At 44.1% G+C, this 19842-nt stretch overlaps 1 protein-coding gene across 6 annotated transcripts in view; it reads right to left on the bottom strand.

The window, feature by feature from the left end:
* The window catches only part of Creb5 (cAMP responsive element binding protein 5), a 413139-nt gene that overhangs the window by 12530 nt on the left and 380767 nt on the right, over nt 1–19842 (bottom strand). For 5 of the 6 annotated variants that reach the window (XM_017321523.2, NM_001327821.1, XM_017321522.2 and 2 more), the window contains 2 exons: nt 6576–6899; nt 2315–2542 (listed from right to left, as the gene is read on the bottom strand). In XM_017321523.2, coding sequence (XP_017177012.1) covers nt 2315–2542; nt 6576–6899 — 552 coding nt within the window. Of the gene's footprint in view, nt 1–2314; nt 2543–6575; nt 6900–14873; nt 15746–19842 lie in introns of those variants that run through there. The other variant, XM_011241296.2, reaches the window with a different exon arrangement.

The following is a 19842-nucleotide window of genomic DNA, read 5'->3' as shown; positions in this document are numbered from 1 at the left end:
TCTGTAGGGACTCGTTTTAATTCACCCTGATTTAACGTTTTGTGTCTGACCTGTGTCTGCTGGCTGTTCACGGCTCTGCTTTAAAGAACTTGCACTCAACCAGAGCTGATGTTTGCACTACCCACATGCTCTGCTCCAACCAGGGGATAAGTGGCAGTGTCTGGAGACTCTGTGGTTGTCACAACTGAGGGAGGGGTTTCCTCCTAATGCTAATATGTAAAAGCCAAAGACTCTGTGACATAGAGTTTCATAGGGTGTAACAAAGATTCCCAGAGTCAGTAGGGCCTAAATTGGAAACCCCAACAGGTTTCCACCATCATCCTGTGGGCCTCAGAATAGTCAGAATTTCCTTCTTCAATCATTGCTCAGCCAACGTCCCAATGTGTGCTGGGTCCGCGCAGACCGCAGTCTTCACTTTTTAACATGCATGCATAACATACTTTAATTCTTTTAAAAAAATGTGTTTATATGTATGTGTGTCTGTGTGAATGTATGTCGTGTGTGCAAGGTACCCATAGAGGCTAGAAGAGGGTGTTAAATGCCCTGGAACTGCAGGCACAGGCAGACATGAACCCATCTCTATGGATGCTGGGAACCGAACAGGTCCTCTGTAAGGGCAGCAAGTGCTCTTAACTGCTAAGCCATTTCTCCATCCCCCAATAACATTGTAAACGCATGTCAAAGTGAAAATGTATCCATGAATGCTAAAATGCTTACATGCACTCCTGTTTCTCATGGCCGTCTCTGCCCTGTCTGAGGACGGCAGTGGCTTTCAAAGTGTTTAGCTCCAGACACTGCTTTGTGGTTTGACTCTGCAATCAAAAAAGCCTTACCAAGTTGGTCAGGCATCCAGTCTTTGGACACTCTAGACACAGGGAATTCATTCAATGATTCAAAAGAGTTCAGGTCCATTGCTAGAACAGGGAATAGCCAACAGGGAGGCGAAGTAGTGAGACATTGTCTCAAAACTATGTCACAAACCAGTATATGAGCTGATTTTTATGTAAGCTGAATACTTTCTAATGTCATCTTGTCTATCACAAGCAGGGTGATAAATTTAGGTCAGGGGGGTGGGGGAAGATGAATGCCTGTAAGTTATGGATTTCAGCTCACAGATACTCTACTCTTCCTTTGTATGCTTTTGATTTGTACACTGGGTGCCATAAATCTTGTCTGTTTAGTGTAACTCACAATGCAAAGGCATCCAAGGGCCCCCTTTGAAAGGGTGCATAGATAGCTAGGGATGTAGCTCAGGTGGCAAAGTGCTTGCCTAGCATTAGGGAAGCCATGTTCCCCAGCACCACATGGAACTGAGCACTGATGTCACAGGCCTTCATTGCCCACATTCTCCAACTAGAGGCAAGGGCTTCAGAGGTGCAAAGTCATCCTTAGACGCATAGTAAGTTCAAAGCCAGTGGGGTTAAACCCTATCTAAAATAAAATAAAATAAAATAAAATAAAATAAAATAAAATAATCTTCTGTAAATATTCTGAGACCAGACTGGAGATACTATCAATTTCTAAGGTGTACAGTCTTTCTATTTGGGTGTCACCTTCTGCCTTCCTTATACCCATAGCTCAGTTCTGAGAAGAGCTGGCTCGATTTCATTGGCACTTTCTTGGGAGAACCTTCCTGATGTTAGAACAAACACTTTGAACGACATCACTGGTGAGCCTGGAGTTCTCCAGAGAAACCCAGCACGTTACTTCCAATCCTCTCTGCCCAGGACAATCCCAGAAACAGCTTCCTTAAAGATGTTCCTAGCTAAGCCACCCCTGGAAAGCAAAAATCACACAAGATTCCAATGTTGCTGAGGCTGGAATGAAGATGGAAACAGGCATTTACTCTTTAGAGCAAACAAACCCGACACAATGCCAAGACATAAAATATTTTTCTGTTAAAAATAAAAATACAGACCATCGGGTGTATGCCTGGTGCCCACACTAGATGGCTTCCAGATGAAGAGCCTCCTGTGCCAGGGACCATGCTAAGTGCACCGTGGACATAGGTTCACATCTCACCTCCAACTCTGTAAAGTTGGTCCCTAATTATAGATGAGGAAACAGAGAGCCAGACTGCTTAAGCACAGCCAGAAGCCACCAAAGCAAGGCACAAAGCCCTGCTTCTGTGCTTGGTCCCATGCATCCCTCATCTCTAGTGGGAGGACTGATGGTACCGAACTACTTAATGATGCTGGATGAGAGGGCCTGGGTTCCTCTGAGGCCAGGTGTGTGGTAGGACGCTTGGGTCAACAAGCCTCAGGGGCAGGAAACGCCAGCTGTGATGAGGCCGGGGAAGGGATGGGGGCCGCACCTGAAGCTGCATGTTTGTCTGGGTGAGCTCTTCAGCTTTCTTTTCCAGTGACATCACCCAGACCTTCCTCTTCTGTCTGCAGCGGGTGGCGGCGGCCCGGTTCCTTTCCAGAAATTTCCTCCGCCTCTCATCTGGGTCCTCATCCACCACTCTTCGCCGGCGTCCCCCTGTGGGCTGGGGCGGTTGTATTGTCTGGGTTGGCTGCATCTGTTGTGTAGCTGGTGAAACCTGAGGGGAAGGAGAGGGAGGAAGTGATGGGGACAGGGAAGGACATTTTGGGTAAGGAAGACTCCCAAGCCAGGGTTACAAGAGCAAAGCTCAGGAAGCCAGTTACATTTTAGTAAGCAAGGGAAACTTGTTCTCAGGGGATGAGATTAGCAATGAAATCACACTTGTGAGAGCAAGAGACCTTGAGCTGCAATCCATGTACTTGGGCTTGATGATACAAGCAGGCGATTATTTTCCCTGCAGGACATTTGGAGAATCCTAGTGGGGGTGCTGTGTGTGTGTGTTGGGGTGGGGGTGGGGCATTTGTTTCTTCTTCAGGTAATAAAAAATGTTTTATTTAAGATGCTTTAAAGAGCATAATTTGGCAGTGGATGGCTACCGAGTTGAAACAGGTAAGGTCAAGGTTATTGGCATGATCGTTTTGTTTTGGTTTTGTTTTTCACATAATATATATATATATATACCTGTATCGTGGGTTGTGGGCTCTGTTACTTCCAAAATGTGTTTAAGAATCACCTCAGTGGAACACACCCGTGGGACACTGCCACCCCTGGACTCCTCCAGAAGAGCCTTGCACAGTCAGAAGGCACCTGGGGTCCTCTTTCCTGTTCCCTCTACAGACTGCAAATGGGTGTGGTCTGCACTGTCCTCAGGGCTCTGACTAAGGAGGAGGGAGTCTCCAGAGAGTGTCTTAGTGACTGTGGGCCGGGCCTTGGACAGTTGGCAAGTGTTGCCAGCAATCCTCTCTGTTACACACAGTGTCTGTAAGGCAGAGAGGACAGGTTGCCCAACACACATCAACATTATAAGGAAATCCTAGGAGGTCACATACTTTATTTAAAAAGTTTCACTAAGCCTGTAGACTCCTTGTAAGGCCTATGTGGGACTCCACAACACAGAAAACTTAGAGATCCTCACAGCGCCAGCTTTATTTCCCTCTAAGAGGCAGACACACGGTCCCTTGTGAAATTTCTATGACTCCCTCTTTATATGTCTGGACACCTAATGCTCTCGCTAATGCCCTTCACTCCTGCCCCCGTCTCCTGTCTCTCAGTCACCCAGGTTTATGGTTTAATACCTATAAAGCTGTTTTACAAGAGACATTTAACCTACAGAAATAACAGGGGAAAAGTTTGCAAAAGCTAAGCTCAAACCCCCTTTCTAGCACATTCAAACACCATGATTGAAATCAATCAGAATGACTGTAATTGCACCAATAGTGGCTTCGAGTTGACGTCAGTTGAATGATGATGATATATTTTAGTCCTAAACTCTTGTCAAACCTTCTATGACTAACTGCAAAAAGAATCGGGCTCGGGAGGTCGGTCAGACTGCATCTCAGTAATTTTATCTAAACCAAGGACGTTTTCTAAAACTCTTTATTGACAATTCCTTTCCGCCCAATCACAGAGGGATAGCAAAATAAATTAATTTTCTAAGGTCTTACTCACTGGGGTGGCTGGTGATGACATAATCTTTGCCATTGGCCAAGATGTAGCAAACTTACATTTCAGATCTAACCCCTGAGCCAACTCCTGCAGAACCAGACAACAGGAGCTTTTGACACAAGGCTGTTTTCACGTCTTCTTTTTGGGGGAGGTCTCTTGCTACCAGTCCTATACAAGATGAATTTAATCCCAACTGGGTTTTATTCTTTACAGCAAGGACCTCTGAATGCCATATTCTACTTTCCTAACTCCAATCCACCTTACACTCAGACACCTTTCCTGTACCTTCTCCCTGTGTGCTGAGAGTGAGTTCAGGCCCAGTGTTAGGTCCAGGGCTTAAGCTGGGGGAGCATCAGCTAAGAAATATTGCCTGTGACCATCAAGCGTCACCAGGATTCTGAACTCACACCTAAATTGTGTAGGAAAATCGCAGGAAGCTGGCAGAATTTGAAGCTACAACCTAAAACTAGAACCTGTATCCCTGGTAATTGCTGTGACTTTTATACAAGGTAGAAGTCTCTTGGCGGTATTAGTTTTGCACATTTTGATCAAAAGTAATGAATGGCAATTTGAAGAAGACAGAATTTGTCCCAAGTTATCTTAGACTCTCAGAATTAGAAGGACCCTCTGAGATCTCTGTATCTCCTGTTCAGAAAACTTTACAGGATCTTGTCAGTAATCAGTCATGTGCATATAGCCTGAGCGTGGTAATTTAGAGTGCTGACTAAATGACCAGCAGATATGGAGTCCAGAATAAGATTTAAAAAAGAAAATCTAGGGCTGGTGAGATGGCTCAGTGGGTTAGAGCACCCGACTGCTCTTCCGAAGGTCCAGAGTTCAAATCCCAGCAACCACATGGTGGCTCACAACCATCCGTAACAAGATCTGACCCCCTCTTCTGAGTGTCTGAAGACAGCTACAATGTACTTACATATAATAAATAAATAAATAAATAAATAAATAAATAAATCTTTAAAAAAAAAAAAAAGAAAATCTAGGTGTAGCTAATTATATTAGCAATTAGCTAATTACATATACAATTGGGCACTTACTGACTTGAAACGGCAATTGGCTAATTGGCACTTAGCTAGTGAATGCCTTTCATATTTATAAAACTGTTAACTTGTCTGAAAGAACTTGCCCAGAAAGGTGCCCAAACCTTGATGTTCTATGCATCAGTAGTGAACTCAAAGTGGACGGACTGCCTTTGAGGTGGCTTTGCATTCTCTTTTTTGATGCTTGTCCCAGTACAACAGCTGATTAAAATGTGAATAAAAATGTCCCCAGGGCAACGTTTTTATTTCTGAATTACTTGCTAAACTTCTTTCAAATTGTTTGAGTTTAGAATTGATCCTGGCTAGCATGTTTTAAAAACCTTTACAGACCTTTGGTGATTTCATATTCATGAAGGCCTATAAATTTAATCAGTCAGTATTTCCACTTTGCTGATTAGGAAAGCTGAGGGTTAATCTATCCCTCTGTTCACAGTTACCAAAGTCAGTCTAGAAAAGAACTTTTTTTTTTTTTTTTTTTTTACTGCACAGCTCAACTCTTCTTGCTAGGTAGAGTGCCACTGAGGATCTTTGCAAAGGTGAATTAATCTAACGGACAGGTTTGGCTGCCTGTGGCTGTCCTCACCTCTGTGCTCTTTCCTTACCTCGTTTGTTAGGGCAGGGAACTCTAGAGCTCAAAGCATCACTTGGTCTCAGATCTTGGCTCCAGAGGCAGAAAGCAAAGGAGAGCGCTAATAAGCACTCCTTGGCAGACCTTAGCTTCCGACGCCATTCTGACCCAGCGGGTTGGGGCTGGACAGTAGGATCTGGGTGGAGAGGACTAGTGAAAGTCATCTTGCTCGAAGCCCCAAAGTGACCAGGGCTCACCACACTCTTGGTCCTGTCGTCCATCTACTTAGGAAAACCCATCCTGTCCAGGGCCTTGCTTGTCTTCTTAGTCTGGGTGACATAACGTCTGCCTGGTCCTCCACTCTCTCTAAGTGCACTCTGCATGCTTGTTCTCTTCCTGGCTAGCCATGGTGACTCTCTACCCCTGGGATTTGACCTTTCTCTTAGTCTGGTCATCTGCAGAGCTTGGCTGCCTCTCTGCCTCCCCCAAGATGTTGCACACTCAGGGATGTGTCAGCTCTCACCATCTCTCCAGCACCTTGGGCCCCTTCCCTTGCACTCCTTGATGACCTTCATCTGCAGGGACTGATCCTCTTCAGCTTCTTAGCTGTCAGTTCAACTGTTCACATCTTTCACCATGAGCTCAAGTTTCTCTTAATCCTCCTATCAGTATTATCTATTTCTTAGGACAAACTTTATGACATGCCTGCAAAAATATAGGTTTTGGAGAGCTTACAGCTTTCATTTGCTCCTAGCGATTGAAGCTGCAATTTTCTTCTATTGTTTATAGAACCTATGAGCCAATCCTGTCTGACAGTTCACAATCACCTCCTAGGAAATGCACAGAGCTCCTTTAGAATGTCCCTAGGCTTATTAAACAAGGTAGCAACAGATGACTGCGGAGTTAGTGCTTTTTCCATTAACAAGGCCGGGAGGAAGAAAGAGATGCAGGCGAAAGTCTACCTGTGCTTGGTTGCCGGTGGGCAGGGGTGGGTGTGGCGAGGTCTGGTGGTGCGCCGGGTGTGCGTGAAGGTGGGAATGGGAGTGGTGGTGCGGGTGGTTCTGCTGGTGGTGAGGCTGTGGGTGGGGATGGTGTGCGGGGTGCTGGTGCTGGTGTGGGTAGGGGTGGTGGGGCGGCAGTGTCTGGTGCTGATGCGGGTGTGAGTGCAGGTGGTGGTGCGGTGTCTGGTCTTGCCGGGAGCCCATCATCTCCATCATGTGTCCGATGGTGCTCATGTTCCCGTTCGACATGGCGGCAGGATGGTGAGTCAGCGCAGCCTTCAGTCTCTGAAACAGAATAAAGGAGGGGGAGGCTGAGGTCACTCACACACACAGTGGTGATGGATATGGAAGCAAAAGGACTCACACTTTCGGTTCTCCAGTATTTTTGGTACTATTGTTACAGCAGCTATTGTGAGTGCATAGCTTTATAGAGTTTCACTTTGTTTTAAGTGTATTGTGATGGGTAGGAGGATCACTGTTGGTTCTGTTAACTGTTGTAGTAAAAACACAGGATATCCTATCAAGATTTACTAAAAGGTATTTCCTGTGGTACTGTCACTCATCTTGGCCTATTGATAGCAAAATGTAAGAACTAACCCAATGAAACCATTTAATATACTGATGCATGAGTTGGAGGGCTTTGGCCCTCACCTGTGTGCAGGGACATCTTGTCTGCTACAAGATCTCTTAGATGCAAGGAAGAGATCACATTCAATTTTAGCATGCAGGAAAATAACTAATATTATTTTTGGAGTTCAAGTCAGCCTTAGCAATCCAAAGGTAATGTGAAAATCTTTTGCATTACCACGACATTCCCCATGACCCTACTGATAATCGTCTTTTTTTTTTCTCACACAGTCAGCTTCTTCTAACTTCATGTATGAAGTGAGGAAAGAAGAACGAGCTGTGGTATTCACACGCTGTGATGGCCAAGTCGACAGGCCAGTACATGTCCACCAAGAAACTCCGCTCATTACGAAACAGGCATGCATAGGAATAGCTTCCACCTGAAGCTAGAGCAGAGGCAAGCCCCTGTTATCAGACAGATTCTTCACCACTGTGAACTTCAGTCTCTCAGTTCAGCCACCCTAATGCCCAAGCAGCTGTGTGGGATGTGCAAGGGAGCCTGCTCCTCTGCCCGGCAGCTTCACTTACAGCCAGGAAATTGGCATTTCATATAATACAACATAAAATGTAGATACTTTGCTCTTTCTCCTCTTCCCTTCCCTTCCCTTCCCTTCCCTTCCCTTCCCTTCCCTTCCCTTCCCTTCCCTTCCCTTCCCTTCCCTTCCCTTCCCTTCCCTTCCTCCCTCTCTCTGTCCCTCCCTCCTTCCTTCCTTCCTTCCTTCCTTTCTTTCTTTCTTTCTTTCTTTCTTTCTCTCTCTCTTTCTCTCTCTCTCTCTCTCTCTCTTTCTTTCTTTCTTCCTCTCTCTCTCTCTCTCTGTCTGTCTCTGTCTCTCTCCTTCCTTCCTTCCTTCCTTCCTTCCTTCCTTCTTTATTTCCCTTAACCCAATCACTTAAACTATCAAAGGCATTCTTAGCTTACAACATACAAAGTTAGGCCACAATTGTGGACTTGGCCCATCAGTCAGTGACGGTATTAACCCTGTTCCTTCCACCTTGTGTTCTGTGTGGGAAGTTATCCTAATTCTGATGGCCCCTAGTGTGCTAAAAAACACTGTGCAATGTAGTTACTCCTTGGAAATGTACCCTAGGAGGACACGAGAGCCTCCTTAGCAAGCTCATTTGTATTGGCTCTATGAAGACTAGTGGGCTCAAGTTCTCTGCAGATTTGTGGCCTTATCTGATGACAGTGCGGAATGTTGCTGAGATAAAGAAGAGCTTTCAGATGGGCACAGAGGCCCTGGCACTGTAGCCAACATATCAGTCTCTCTCAACCAGCTGGACGAACCAAATCTTTACTTAAACACAAAGAAGAGCCCCCAAAAGCAGATAGGGTGGAACTCTGTTGAGCTAGATCATCCACAGCTATTTTCTGTATCTTGATCCTGTGGACTGATGTCACAGTGTGAGCTGTAGCCAGTGCTGGGACAGGAAGGGCTTGCTAAGGACAGTCTGGAGAAAAGTAAGCTTCCTGTATCCTGGGAAAGACTAGGGCTTGGGCACTGTGTTTACTACTAAGCAGAATCATGAACTGATAGTCCTCATCTCTGTGTTTGAGAGATGATGTCATTGGTTGTTGTTTTTTTTTAAACACTCATTATAAAAAATTTAAGCCATGCTTAAGATTACAGTGAAGTCACCCACTTGGAGCCAGATGTACTGTTTGTCCTGGTGGGCAAGCAGCATTCCAGAAACCCGCATTTGCATATGCAGAACGAGAGAAACAGGTGGGATAATTGTACCAGCAAAAATCTTAATGAATGTTTGACTTGGGATGGCTTGGTTCAGATACCGCCTCTTTTCTTTAACCAGAAAGCCTCTGAATGCTGTTTCCCAATTTAAAAGAAAAGGAAAGCATAGAGGGGATTATGTTGCAGTTGTGTTTTAATTTAAGTTGACTTAAGTGGAATGTGCCAACAGGCTTTCTAAGCTATTTTTAAAAGTATCATTACAAAAACATATAGCATACATGTAGTGCCAGCACTGAAGAAGACAAAGCAGGAAGCTTTCAAGTTCAAGGCCAGACTGGGCTGGCTACATGCACACGCACACACACACACACACACACACACACACACACACACATATTTGCATGCAGTTTCATAGTTTAAAAAAATCCATTGGTACATGAGTACCATGTGAAAAAGTAAAAGCCACTTGCCTATGCACTGCCCCATTCCTCTTGGCACTGGCATGTACCTTCAGGCCATGATGTAGGAGGTTTGTGCCAACCCTTTCTTTCTACTGTGGTTTTTATATATGTTGCCTTCTGTTATTTTTTTACTGCTTTTGTATCCATAGAAGTAGCAAATGTGAAAGACCAAGCATTAACTGAGCAGGGGCCTGTCCTCACTCTGTGTTTTATAAGTATTGAGTCCCTAGGTTTCAGAACAATATTAGAGGCATATACAAAGGGGAGGACACACACTCAGGCATGGCTGCTGCTGAGAGACAGGCAGGTACCTTTCTCTAACTGGGAAAGGGAGTGCGGGAAACCACACCATGCACCCACTCCCAGAAGCAGGGATCAACTGTGCTATGATACTTCTCTACCACCAAAAGGAAAGGCAGAGAGAACAGAAAGGGCTGGTGGACTGACTTGGCAAGATAGAGGACATGCTGCAGGCTGCAAAAGCAGGTATGTGTGTCTGGCACCCAGAAGACAGCTAGAGATGGAAGGCATTCTGTGTCTAGGAGGAAGGGAGGTGCCTGTAAGAACTTCTAGGTTTCCTATAGCACAGGGCCATTCAGGGCTGGATATCTGGGTCATACAGAGTTGGGTATCTTCTCTCTCTTTGTATTTGTTGAGTGATTCATTCTTAAATCTACACATACCAAACAGATATGGTGAGCCTTGTTTGGGCCCTGCAGTAAGGCTTGCTTTGCCACCAGCCCCAACTCTCCTCATAGAGCCATACCGGTTGACTTCTATACAATTTTTCTGGTGATTATTTCACTAATGCCTGATCGTGAAGAGAGAACCATCTTTGAGTTTTGTTAAGTGTTAACTTCCCAACTTTAGTACAAACTAGTACATAATTACATAAGAAATGAATGAATGAATGAATGATCACTCATTTTCCCCAAGGCTTATGGAGGAAACGTAGCAGCATTTTTGTCTTGGAGCACCACACATGGCTTTTGTTGGGAGGATGCTAGATTTGCTAGCAGATGTCATGGAGGCAGTTGACCCCTAGAAGTGACATCAAAGGACCTGTTCCTCCTGTACCCAGCCTGCTCCCTAGGAAACAGCAGAGAAAAGGAAGCAAAAGGTTTTGAGGGGTGGTGCATGCTAAGTCCATCTTCACGTGTCCCTCAAACCGAGGCATGGAAAATTGAACAGCTCGGCTGAAGTGGGTCGTCGTGTTGTCTCTTCAACGCTGGAACTGACTTTCCCACCTTTAATTAGGAGCAAATGGAGCCTGACAGATATATAGTGTGTACCAGATCTTCATCTCTCAAATAATTAGCTTGTACTGGTGAAGGGAAATTACTTGATTGCCTCAAGTCTGTTCTTGTACGTTCCAAGCCAAGGCAATATCACCAGCAACGCTAATAACATTCCATTTAACTATTTATTCACCCAGCAAATATTTATTAGGTTTTGACTCTGTGCCAGTACCGCACTGGGCACTTTGTTATTTGCCATCTGAAGTAAATGGAAGATACATCAAACCAGAGCTTTTAAAAACCAGTGGAGAGAAAAAAAAATACACTATGGTATGACTTTGGCTCCCCTTGGAAAACCTTGGGCCCGAGTTAAGTTTAGCCTCCAGTCCTCGGCCTCCACCACAGTTGAAGGCAGTCGGTTCGGCAGCTGTTTTGCACATGTCTTTCCCCACCCCCATGCCATTTTAGACCAGTTGGGGGGCAGTTCTTAAAGTCATGGATCCGCTGCTCCACTGTGTTTCGGTACCAAAGGGAGCACATGCATTGTGAGCCATTAAAATATCCCCACTATGGATAAATGCACCCCACTGTCTGAGGTGTGATGAACGACCAGCAAATGAGTCCAAGCTGTAGTTTGCAGAATGAGTTTTCTTTTTGAAGCTGAGAGGTGTCTTGTTTTAAATAATACTCTGTCAAACGCCAGGAAAAGACAAGAGTGTGAGATGGACATTAATGAAACAATAAACAAGAATTTTTTGTTCTCAGCTCTAAAAACAGAGAGCTGGGATTGAGCTGGGACTGCAAGAAGGAGGTTCAGTTGACTTCCTGTCGTTTTTCTTCCATGATTTTAATATTGCTTATTTGAGAGAGAGACTGAGTCTCCATCACACACACACAAATCATCTCTGTTCCAGCTACATGTTCCAGCTGCTTGTTCGATGTTCCTGGTGGGAGTGTGGGCCTGCTGCCCTGGCATTGAGTCCCGTAGGATACTAGCTGTCCACTCCTGCCCATCTCAGCATGGCCACTGCTGAGCACCAAGGCTGCAGCGCTCTCACATTTAACTCAGCTTTGTATCACGGCAGATCTTGTGAACTCCAGACACACACACAGCATCAGTCTTGCAAGCATGTGGGAATGTGTGCTTGTGCGAATACACACCCACCCACATACACAATTCAAGCGTGGCACGTACACACCCACACGCCCCCACCAGGCAGGCTTTCTCCCATTAGCAACTTGTCAGTACCAATTAGAAATATTTGTGTAATTCAAAAGCTCCCTCAGTGAGGTGGATTGCCTATGCTCCATCGCCTTGGAAAACCAAGACAGATTATTAAACTCTATTTGAAATTCAATTGGGTGGGAGGTGGGCACGGTGGGAACATTCTTTCTAGGAAGTTTTTCATTACAAACTGACATTTGATATGTGAACATGCCAAAATATGGTTCTAGACACAAGCATAAATCTAGCTAGATACAAATGTGGCCAAGTCTGTACTTCTGTTACACATTTAACCCAGTTATCCCCCCGCTGTTGGCTCCCTCAACTTTCTTCAAGGTGCTTTTTTCTTTACCATCCTCCACATAGTTGTACCGAGGGAGGGATTAGTATGAGTTTCTCGTGGCTTTCAATGGATGTGAGCCTTCAGTACCAGTGTCTGCTGACCTGCAAGGACTTCTGAAATTAACATAATTAATGAGTCAATGCCAATGAATAAAATTAAGCTAGTTACTTATTCACTGATATTAATACCTACAACAAACTAGTTTAGATTCTAAGTGCATCCTAACTTAAGAATGTAAGAGGTAGAGTGGATGGCATGGGGAAGTGCATGAGCTGTGAGCGTCTTCTGTATGATGGATTTGAGTACCCAGGAGCACACGTGGGCTTCAGAGTGTGTACTGAGAATTACTGTATAAACCTGGTCCTTAGAACTCATATGTCTCAGAATTTTTATGAAGATAATCAACTAGAATCATACCTGTTTTCTAATCGTGGACTACTACTCGTCTGACCGGAGGGGAGACTGCTAGGACATCCTTTGCAACCTAGTCACCTAGAGATTTGACTGAAAGTGATGCTTGCTGAATGGCACCAGCTGTTGGAAAAGTGTGTGGGGTGAATGTTAATAAGAGGGAAGGAATAGCCATTGTTTCACAGAACTTAAAAAAAAAAAAGAAAAAGAAAAACATGTATCTTGAAGTGAAAAAGTTTGGGCACTTGTTGCTATTGTTTTGAGACAGGCTCTCACTATGTGGTCCAGGCCTTGAACTCACTGTGATCTGCCTTTCTCTGCCTCCCAAGTGCTGGGATTAAAGGCATGTGCATCCCTGGGGACAGCTTGACCCCAGTCTTGCTCTACTGGCCCAGGAAGCAGTCCTGAGCTTCAGGTTCCTCTTTTATGAAATGCAGACACATGGTAAGACGAGAGAAAGGTTATCCAGGAATAGTGGGGGCAGAGTTGGGATGCTTTGTGAGTGGGCATCTGGGTGAAGTGAATCTTAGCTTTTTATGAACCAGAAGAAAGCAGGCCCAGTGAGATGGTGCCGAGGGTAAAAGTGCTTGCCATGCAAGCTGAAGGACCCGAGTGCCCCAAAGCTGGAGGATCTGAGCTCAGTTCCTGCATCCCAGGATGGGAGGAAAGAACTAACTCCTAAAACTTGTTCTGTGACTTCTGCATGTGCACCAAAACACAAGCACACCTGAATTCTCAGACATATCTCACACACACACACACACACACACACACACACACACACAAGAAATACAATTCTACAAAAAAAACCAAGAAAATCAAAACTCCTTTCCTCAGTATTAAAATACTTTGGTTTCACTTCAAAATTTTTACAAAATTCAATAAGAATCAACAATGGAGTGTCAATTACACCCTAACATACAATGTCACAAGTATTAGAGTGTACTTTTAAAAATCCAGACACAGAAGGTCACAATCAAATGCAGTATCTAAAACACACAAAGCCAGAGAAAAGACTAGAAGTAGCCAGGGACTGGGGAAGGGGCACAAGGTTTCCTTCTGAGTGACAAGAACACTTTGGAAGGGCAAAGGTAACAGCAACACAAAATGTAATAAGAGCTAATGAGACACATGCTATAGACTGGTTAATTTTATTAGGATTTTGCCTCAATTTTAAAAGAAAAATATTGCAAAAGGCTGGGTTTGTAGCTCAGCTGCAGAGTTCTTTTTTACCCAGTGCCGTGCTGGCTAGTTTTATGTCACCTCAACACAAGCTAGAGTCCTTTGGGAAGAGGGGAATTCAATTGAGAAGACACACCCATAAACTTGGCCTATGGGCAAGCTGTTGGGCATGTAATTGATTGGCGGTTGATATGGGAGGGCCTCCCGTGGATGGCCTCTTGGGGAAGGTGTGCTATAAGAACGCAGGATGAACAAACCCAAGAGGAAGCTGGAAACCATCACTCCTTCATGCTTTCTGCTTCAGTTCCTGCTTCCAGGCTCCTGCATAGAGCTCCTTCCCTGATTTTCCCCAGATGATGGATGATGTCAAGCTGTAAGATGAAATCAATTCTTTTCTCTCTGGGCTGCCATTGGTCAGGGTGATTTTATCACAGCAATAGAGAGCCAAGACAACAACCTGAGATTTGACAAAGATAAAAAGCTAAAGTAGGAGCTAAGGGGGAATCATGTTCCCTCCGACAGAGCACTGGCAGAAACTTCATTTGACAGTCCCTGGGATGCCACCAGAAGCACAACATCATCTATGAGAGAATGCAAAAATGCCTGGCTCTAGAGTGACAACAGTCAACAGGAGCTTCCAGCATCTGTCTCTAGGAATTTGTCTCTTCGCAAGAAATTGGACCACCCCTTTTCTTGCAACACAGTCTCACCTGTCAGCTGGCTTAAAACCAAAAGAAACTGCAGAAGACATGGTCCCGACTTGGTGACAGAAAGCTAATAGTACTGATGGCTGCCGGTACTCCAAGACTGGCCCCACCTCAACCAAGAGAAATTCAACACAATGAGGCAACACCTTGCCCTTGGTTAGCAAAACCAATAAAAAGTCCATTGTCATAATAGTCTAAGGAAGATGTGGCTTGACCCAGGCACATGCCTAACAGGATGTGGGAATTCTTTAAAGCACACTTAGGCAATGCAGCCATTGAATCTCTAATGTGGGTTTCCAGTTAAATCTGTGGTGCTGAACCAGAGAAGCCTTCATGCAAGAGAGCAAAACTCTGATTCTTCCCTGCACAGGACGTACCATGTGTGAGTCCATGCCTCCTTCCTTGTCTGTCGTCCTCGAATGCCTGCATCAGTCCTTGCCAGTAGAGGAGCTTTCTCCTAGTACTGAAATCTTCATTTAGGCATCATGTGGATTTCATTTCTTATCCCTGGAGGGTTGGGATGGGTGTCCATTATTCCTGTGTTCTGGCATGTTTGCTTGTTTCCAGCATTCACTGTCTTTTTAATTGATAAGTTGATCCATCTAGTCATGTTCAACTGCTACACAGAGATGGTGTTAAGGTGTGTGTGTGTGCGTGTATGTGTGTGTGTATGAGGAAGACATCTCACAACTTTCCCTTTTAAAAAGCCTGTTCTTGGGTTGCCCTTTCCTGTTCTAGCCATAGCTTGGATGTCATGCTTAGACTGCATGCTCTGTAGCTCTTTGTTCCTTGAAGCCACTGAGCCTAACTGTTAAGGGATGACCTCAGGCTGTAATTTGTCCCTAGAAGATAGTATCTGCCCATCTCTCTGTGGATTTTAAAGGTAGTGAGGGCACAGTAGGGGTACTGAGCACACAGTGGGCTACCTGCTGGTCTTCCCAAGGAGACTCTTCCTGTGTCATAGCGTCTGGCTTGTTACTTTCTCAGTAGAAAGAACCTTCTGGGTGGCAAGTGTAGAGAGAATAATCCCTTTGTCTTGTTGCACACACTACTCAGTCCTAAAACCCCAACACCTGCAAACCTAGATGCCTTTAGGAGAGGGCTATTTCAGAGTTTTATAGAAGAAACTTCTATTGGAAAAACCAAATCCCTTGTTATGTTATTTCAGATGAGGACTTATTCGGGATCACAGGCAATAACGTATGTTAGAAAAACACAGAACTCTGCATTTGTAATTCACCATGGAAACGCCATGCGAACACAGCACAGAGTTGAGGGTTTTAACAGTACAGAAGTCAGGGAATTTAGAATTAGGTTCCCCAAAGACTTCATTTTATATGAGCATCCCAGGGCCTTCCATGAGTTGTGATCTAATAATCTGGCAAAGGAGGTGTAATGAATAAAGAAGGAAAGGGTTTCCTCTTTATGCTGAAGTTCCCAGAGTCTCTAGCAAGATGGCCAGAGAACAACTTTTCATAACTTGCACCCTTTAGGTGCACTGTTTTGCCCAGGTAGGTGACAATAGTACCATTGTCCTGTCTGATGCTGGGGTGCAGGACTTGGCAGGGGGCTACATTGCTGGAACAGTCAATTAATTGCCACTACCTCTCCCAGTCCTCAGGTGGATCAAGTCCATACTCTTGTTAGGATAGCTGTATTCAGTAGATGGTGCCTTTAGCTTTCTCCCCAGAAGGTACCTCAATCACTCTGATACCCAAACTTCTAAATCTGAAGTCTATCTCCAAACTCCATGGAACCTGGAGAAGGATTTCCTGTGACCACATCTCTGACTAGCCTCTGAGTTGTCCCTGATAAGATGTTCTGAAGTATCATCCTTTGGCTTCGTTCCAGTTGTATGACATCAAGCCCCTGCTGGAATCCCTTAGGGTCACTGATTTTCATGGATATGAGAGGAGGGTGGAGAGGATGAGTAAGAATGACTGACACTAAGGTACCATGTAACTTACTCTTTGGTTTCAGGGGTGTTAGGGGGGCCAAGGAACCGCTAACACTGACTTTTGACAGCTTTATCTTCATGTTGAAGAATAAGTCCGGGCTCACGGTTTTGGTCTAGATTATGACTCTTGACTCATCAGCCACATGAACAAGAAAGGGATGTTGGGCATTAGCCCCATGATTCTACATGCAAGGTTTTTGTTCTGTTCTTATGAATCTCCTGGTCTACCTTGGCAGGGAGAGAGTACAGAAAGCTGAGGTAGGTAAGCATTGTATAGAGGTACCATTACAGCCAGTCTTCATGTGTGTCCTTGAAAATCATACCATGGAGAAAAGGATGCATGAGGAAGGTAAAACACACATACACACACATGTGCGCACATACAGAAAGAAAGAAAGAAAGAAAGAAAGAAAGAAAGAAAGAGAGAGAGAGAGAGAATGAAAGAAAAAAAGAGAGAAAGGAACAGAGAAATAGAGACAGATTTTTCTCCCATCCTGGATGTGTACATTTAAAACATTTCAAATGTGGGAAGGGCAGAGATTCGTAATTTATGAAGAACCCAGCAGCTTGTATGTGTATATAGCAAGAAGCTGTTCATAAGAAAGCTTTAAAATTATGGCCAAGCAGACATGTTCCAATTTCCCCTGTTCTCTTCTACATTTTACATTTTCCTTGATAACAGTATTATGAGAAACTGAATATTTTAGGTGTATTCCAGGCTTCAGTTTTTGTTGCTTTCTTTTGAAAGTATATGTGCATGTTAGTAACAGCATAGCAGGGGCTCTTGCTAAATTTCCTTCTTATCCTTTCTGTTGTCTCCATGGGCCACTTCAATAAGCCAGAGATCTAAATCTACAGCTTTACTGCCCGAAACACCAGCAATGGAGGTGATGGGGCAGGGGGTGGGAAGCATCTCCTTAAATCATCGTCCCAACTGAGCACCATTCTAAAAATGCCAACTAGAAAGCTCTCGGGTTGATTTATGAGTTGAAAAGGGCCTTTCCAAGAAGTTGCCTCTTAGCAAGCTGAAGACAGCATTTTCTCAACCCTGTGGTCATCTCCATCCCACATCATTATGCTTCTGACTCCACCTTGTACTTAAGCTCACTGGGTACTGGGGGTGCTATAGTCGTTTGGGCTAGCTGCTAGCTTCCTCAAGAGAGTTAAGACTCCTTAGGTTCCCAGCCCATGAAGCAGGAGGCACAGATCAATCCACATGTTTGGAGATACAGAAAATTCTCGTGAAGTAATAGTAAGCCATTTGCTTAAAGGCTAAGAAAAGGGATTTGACACTTGGTGATTTTCTCCAGGGTGCAGGTTGCTAGGCTGGGCAATTGTGTGATTAGAGGAAAGATGATGGGTAAGAAAGAACAAGGTGCCCAAGGCAAGGAAGGGCGGGGCAGAGGGAAGGCAAGAAGGCTCGAGGTGAGAAACTTCTACCAGAGGTTGGAAATACCTTCTTCTTACAGGTCTAACATCTGTTGGCAGAGCTGAGACAGAGTATCATGAATACAAATGAATACAAGATTGAGTTGAAATATTCCCCACCCAAAAATAAGTTCAACTTCCCCCTTTGAAAATTGTCTACTCCACCCTAATTTCAAGATAAATTAATCACCAGGGGTATTACCAAGGAATTTCTTCATTTCTTCTTATCTGTAAAGGGAGTCTACTTCTGATATAACAGATAAGGAAGAAATTGCACCGTGCAAGGATTTTATTTATTTATTTATTTATTTATTTATTGTTTTTTTTCCAGACAGAGTTTCTCTGTATAGCTCTGGCTGTCCTGGAACTCACTCTGTAGACCAGGCTGGCCTCAAACTCAGAAATTTGCCTGCCTCTGCCTCCCAAGTGCTGGGATTAAAGGCATGCACCACCACGCCCAGCTAAGGATTTTATTTTATAGGAATAACATATTATAGGAATAATTATATTAGAATTTTATAATTTATATTAGAATTTCCCCACTTCTGTAAGGTTTTCAAGCCATGAATGGTTAACCAGAAGCTAACAAAATGGTTAACCAAACATGTCAACCGCTAAGCCCGTGGAAACAGTGATGGGTGTTCTAGCAATGAAGAGCTGCTTTCCCATTTCTGAGATCCATGCCAACCAGCCCAGCTAATTTCAGAATGACATGGTGTTAAAGGAACCCACTCAGGTCTGCAGAGTCAACATATGTAAGAATACTGCTGCAGCCAGGCAGCCCTTGCTGCTCTGGGTAGATGAGAGTATTTCCTCCATGTGCATAGCCACTGGGCTTCCCACCTGTTCTGGTCTGACTAATGACACTGTGACACTGAGCATCATTTTTTTTTTTCAATTTCTCAGTAGTACCTATGTGCCTAGCTGTACACACACACACACACACACACACACACACACACACACACACTCACACACACACACACACCATACCACATGTGGAGTCACAGCACACATGTGGAGGCCAGGGAGCAGCTATCAGGAGCCCACTTCTCTCCTTCCACCATGTGGTTTCCAGGGATTCAACTGTAGCCATCAAGCTTGGTGGCATGTGCCTTTACCCTCTCAACCCCGGTGTTGGTCTTAGGAATCTTTTCCCAAAGAGAAAAATCTATTAATATTTTTTCTTGGTACTGTTTCAGAGTTTGGTATTTATTTATTTATTTATTTATTTATTTATTTATTTATTTTCTCTTTTCTCACTCAAAACTATCCTTGGCTTCTTTCCAAAGCTTATAAACTCAAGGAAGCCCACCACTCCTCAGCCTCCTTGGTGGGTACCACACATTATATACTTTGCTAAAAAGGAAACCTGTTGAGATTCGAATACATGACTTCTTACAGTAAGCATCATTGGCTATGAGTAGAGCTGTGTTTTAAATGAACCCAATTGGTTTCAATTATTTAGTAGCTCAAAATCCTTTCTGGAAGGAGGAGGGATGGCTACTAAAATTCGATTTATAAACAAAGAAAAATTATGAAAATAACTCCATTTCCTCTAAGACATTAATAGGATTAAAATCAGATTCTGGTATGAGAAAATATATCAAAGTGCTTTTGATGGTTCTATTCAATAAGTCAGGGTACCCACCATTGCTTCCCTTGGAAGTATTAGAGAACCGTACACAGAAAAAAATGTGGTGGAAATGGAGGCATATAAGTTATTCCTACTACCTCAGGGTTTGAATATAACTACCAGTATACATGGCAGGACGATCTTGGCAGACTAGAGTGTGCATGCTATCTATGCAGAGAACACAGACGTAGGTTGGTTGTTTAAAACAGCAGTTACACTTCTCATTCAAGCCTGGATTCTTGGGAAGAGAGAAGCTCTCCAAATGCATTGCTCTTTGTTTTAACCTATTTTTGTTTGTTTGTTTGTTTGTTTTTCACATTGTATG

Source organism: Mus musculus, chromosome 6 (genome assembly GCF_000001635.26).
Source record: "Mus musculus strain C57BL/6J chromosome 6, GRCm38.p6 C57BL/6J".
Classification (NCBI taxonomy): Eukaryota; Metazoa; Chordata; class Mammalia; order Rodentia; family Muridae; genus Mus; species Mus musculus.
The sequence above is the reverse complement of the archived record's forward strand: the minus strand, read 5'-3'. Positions and strand labels throughout refer to the sequence as shown.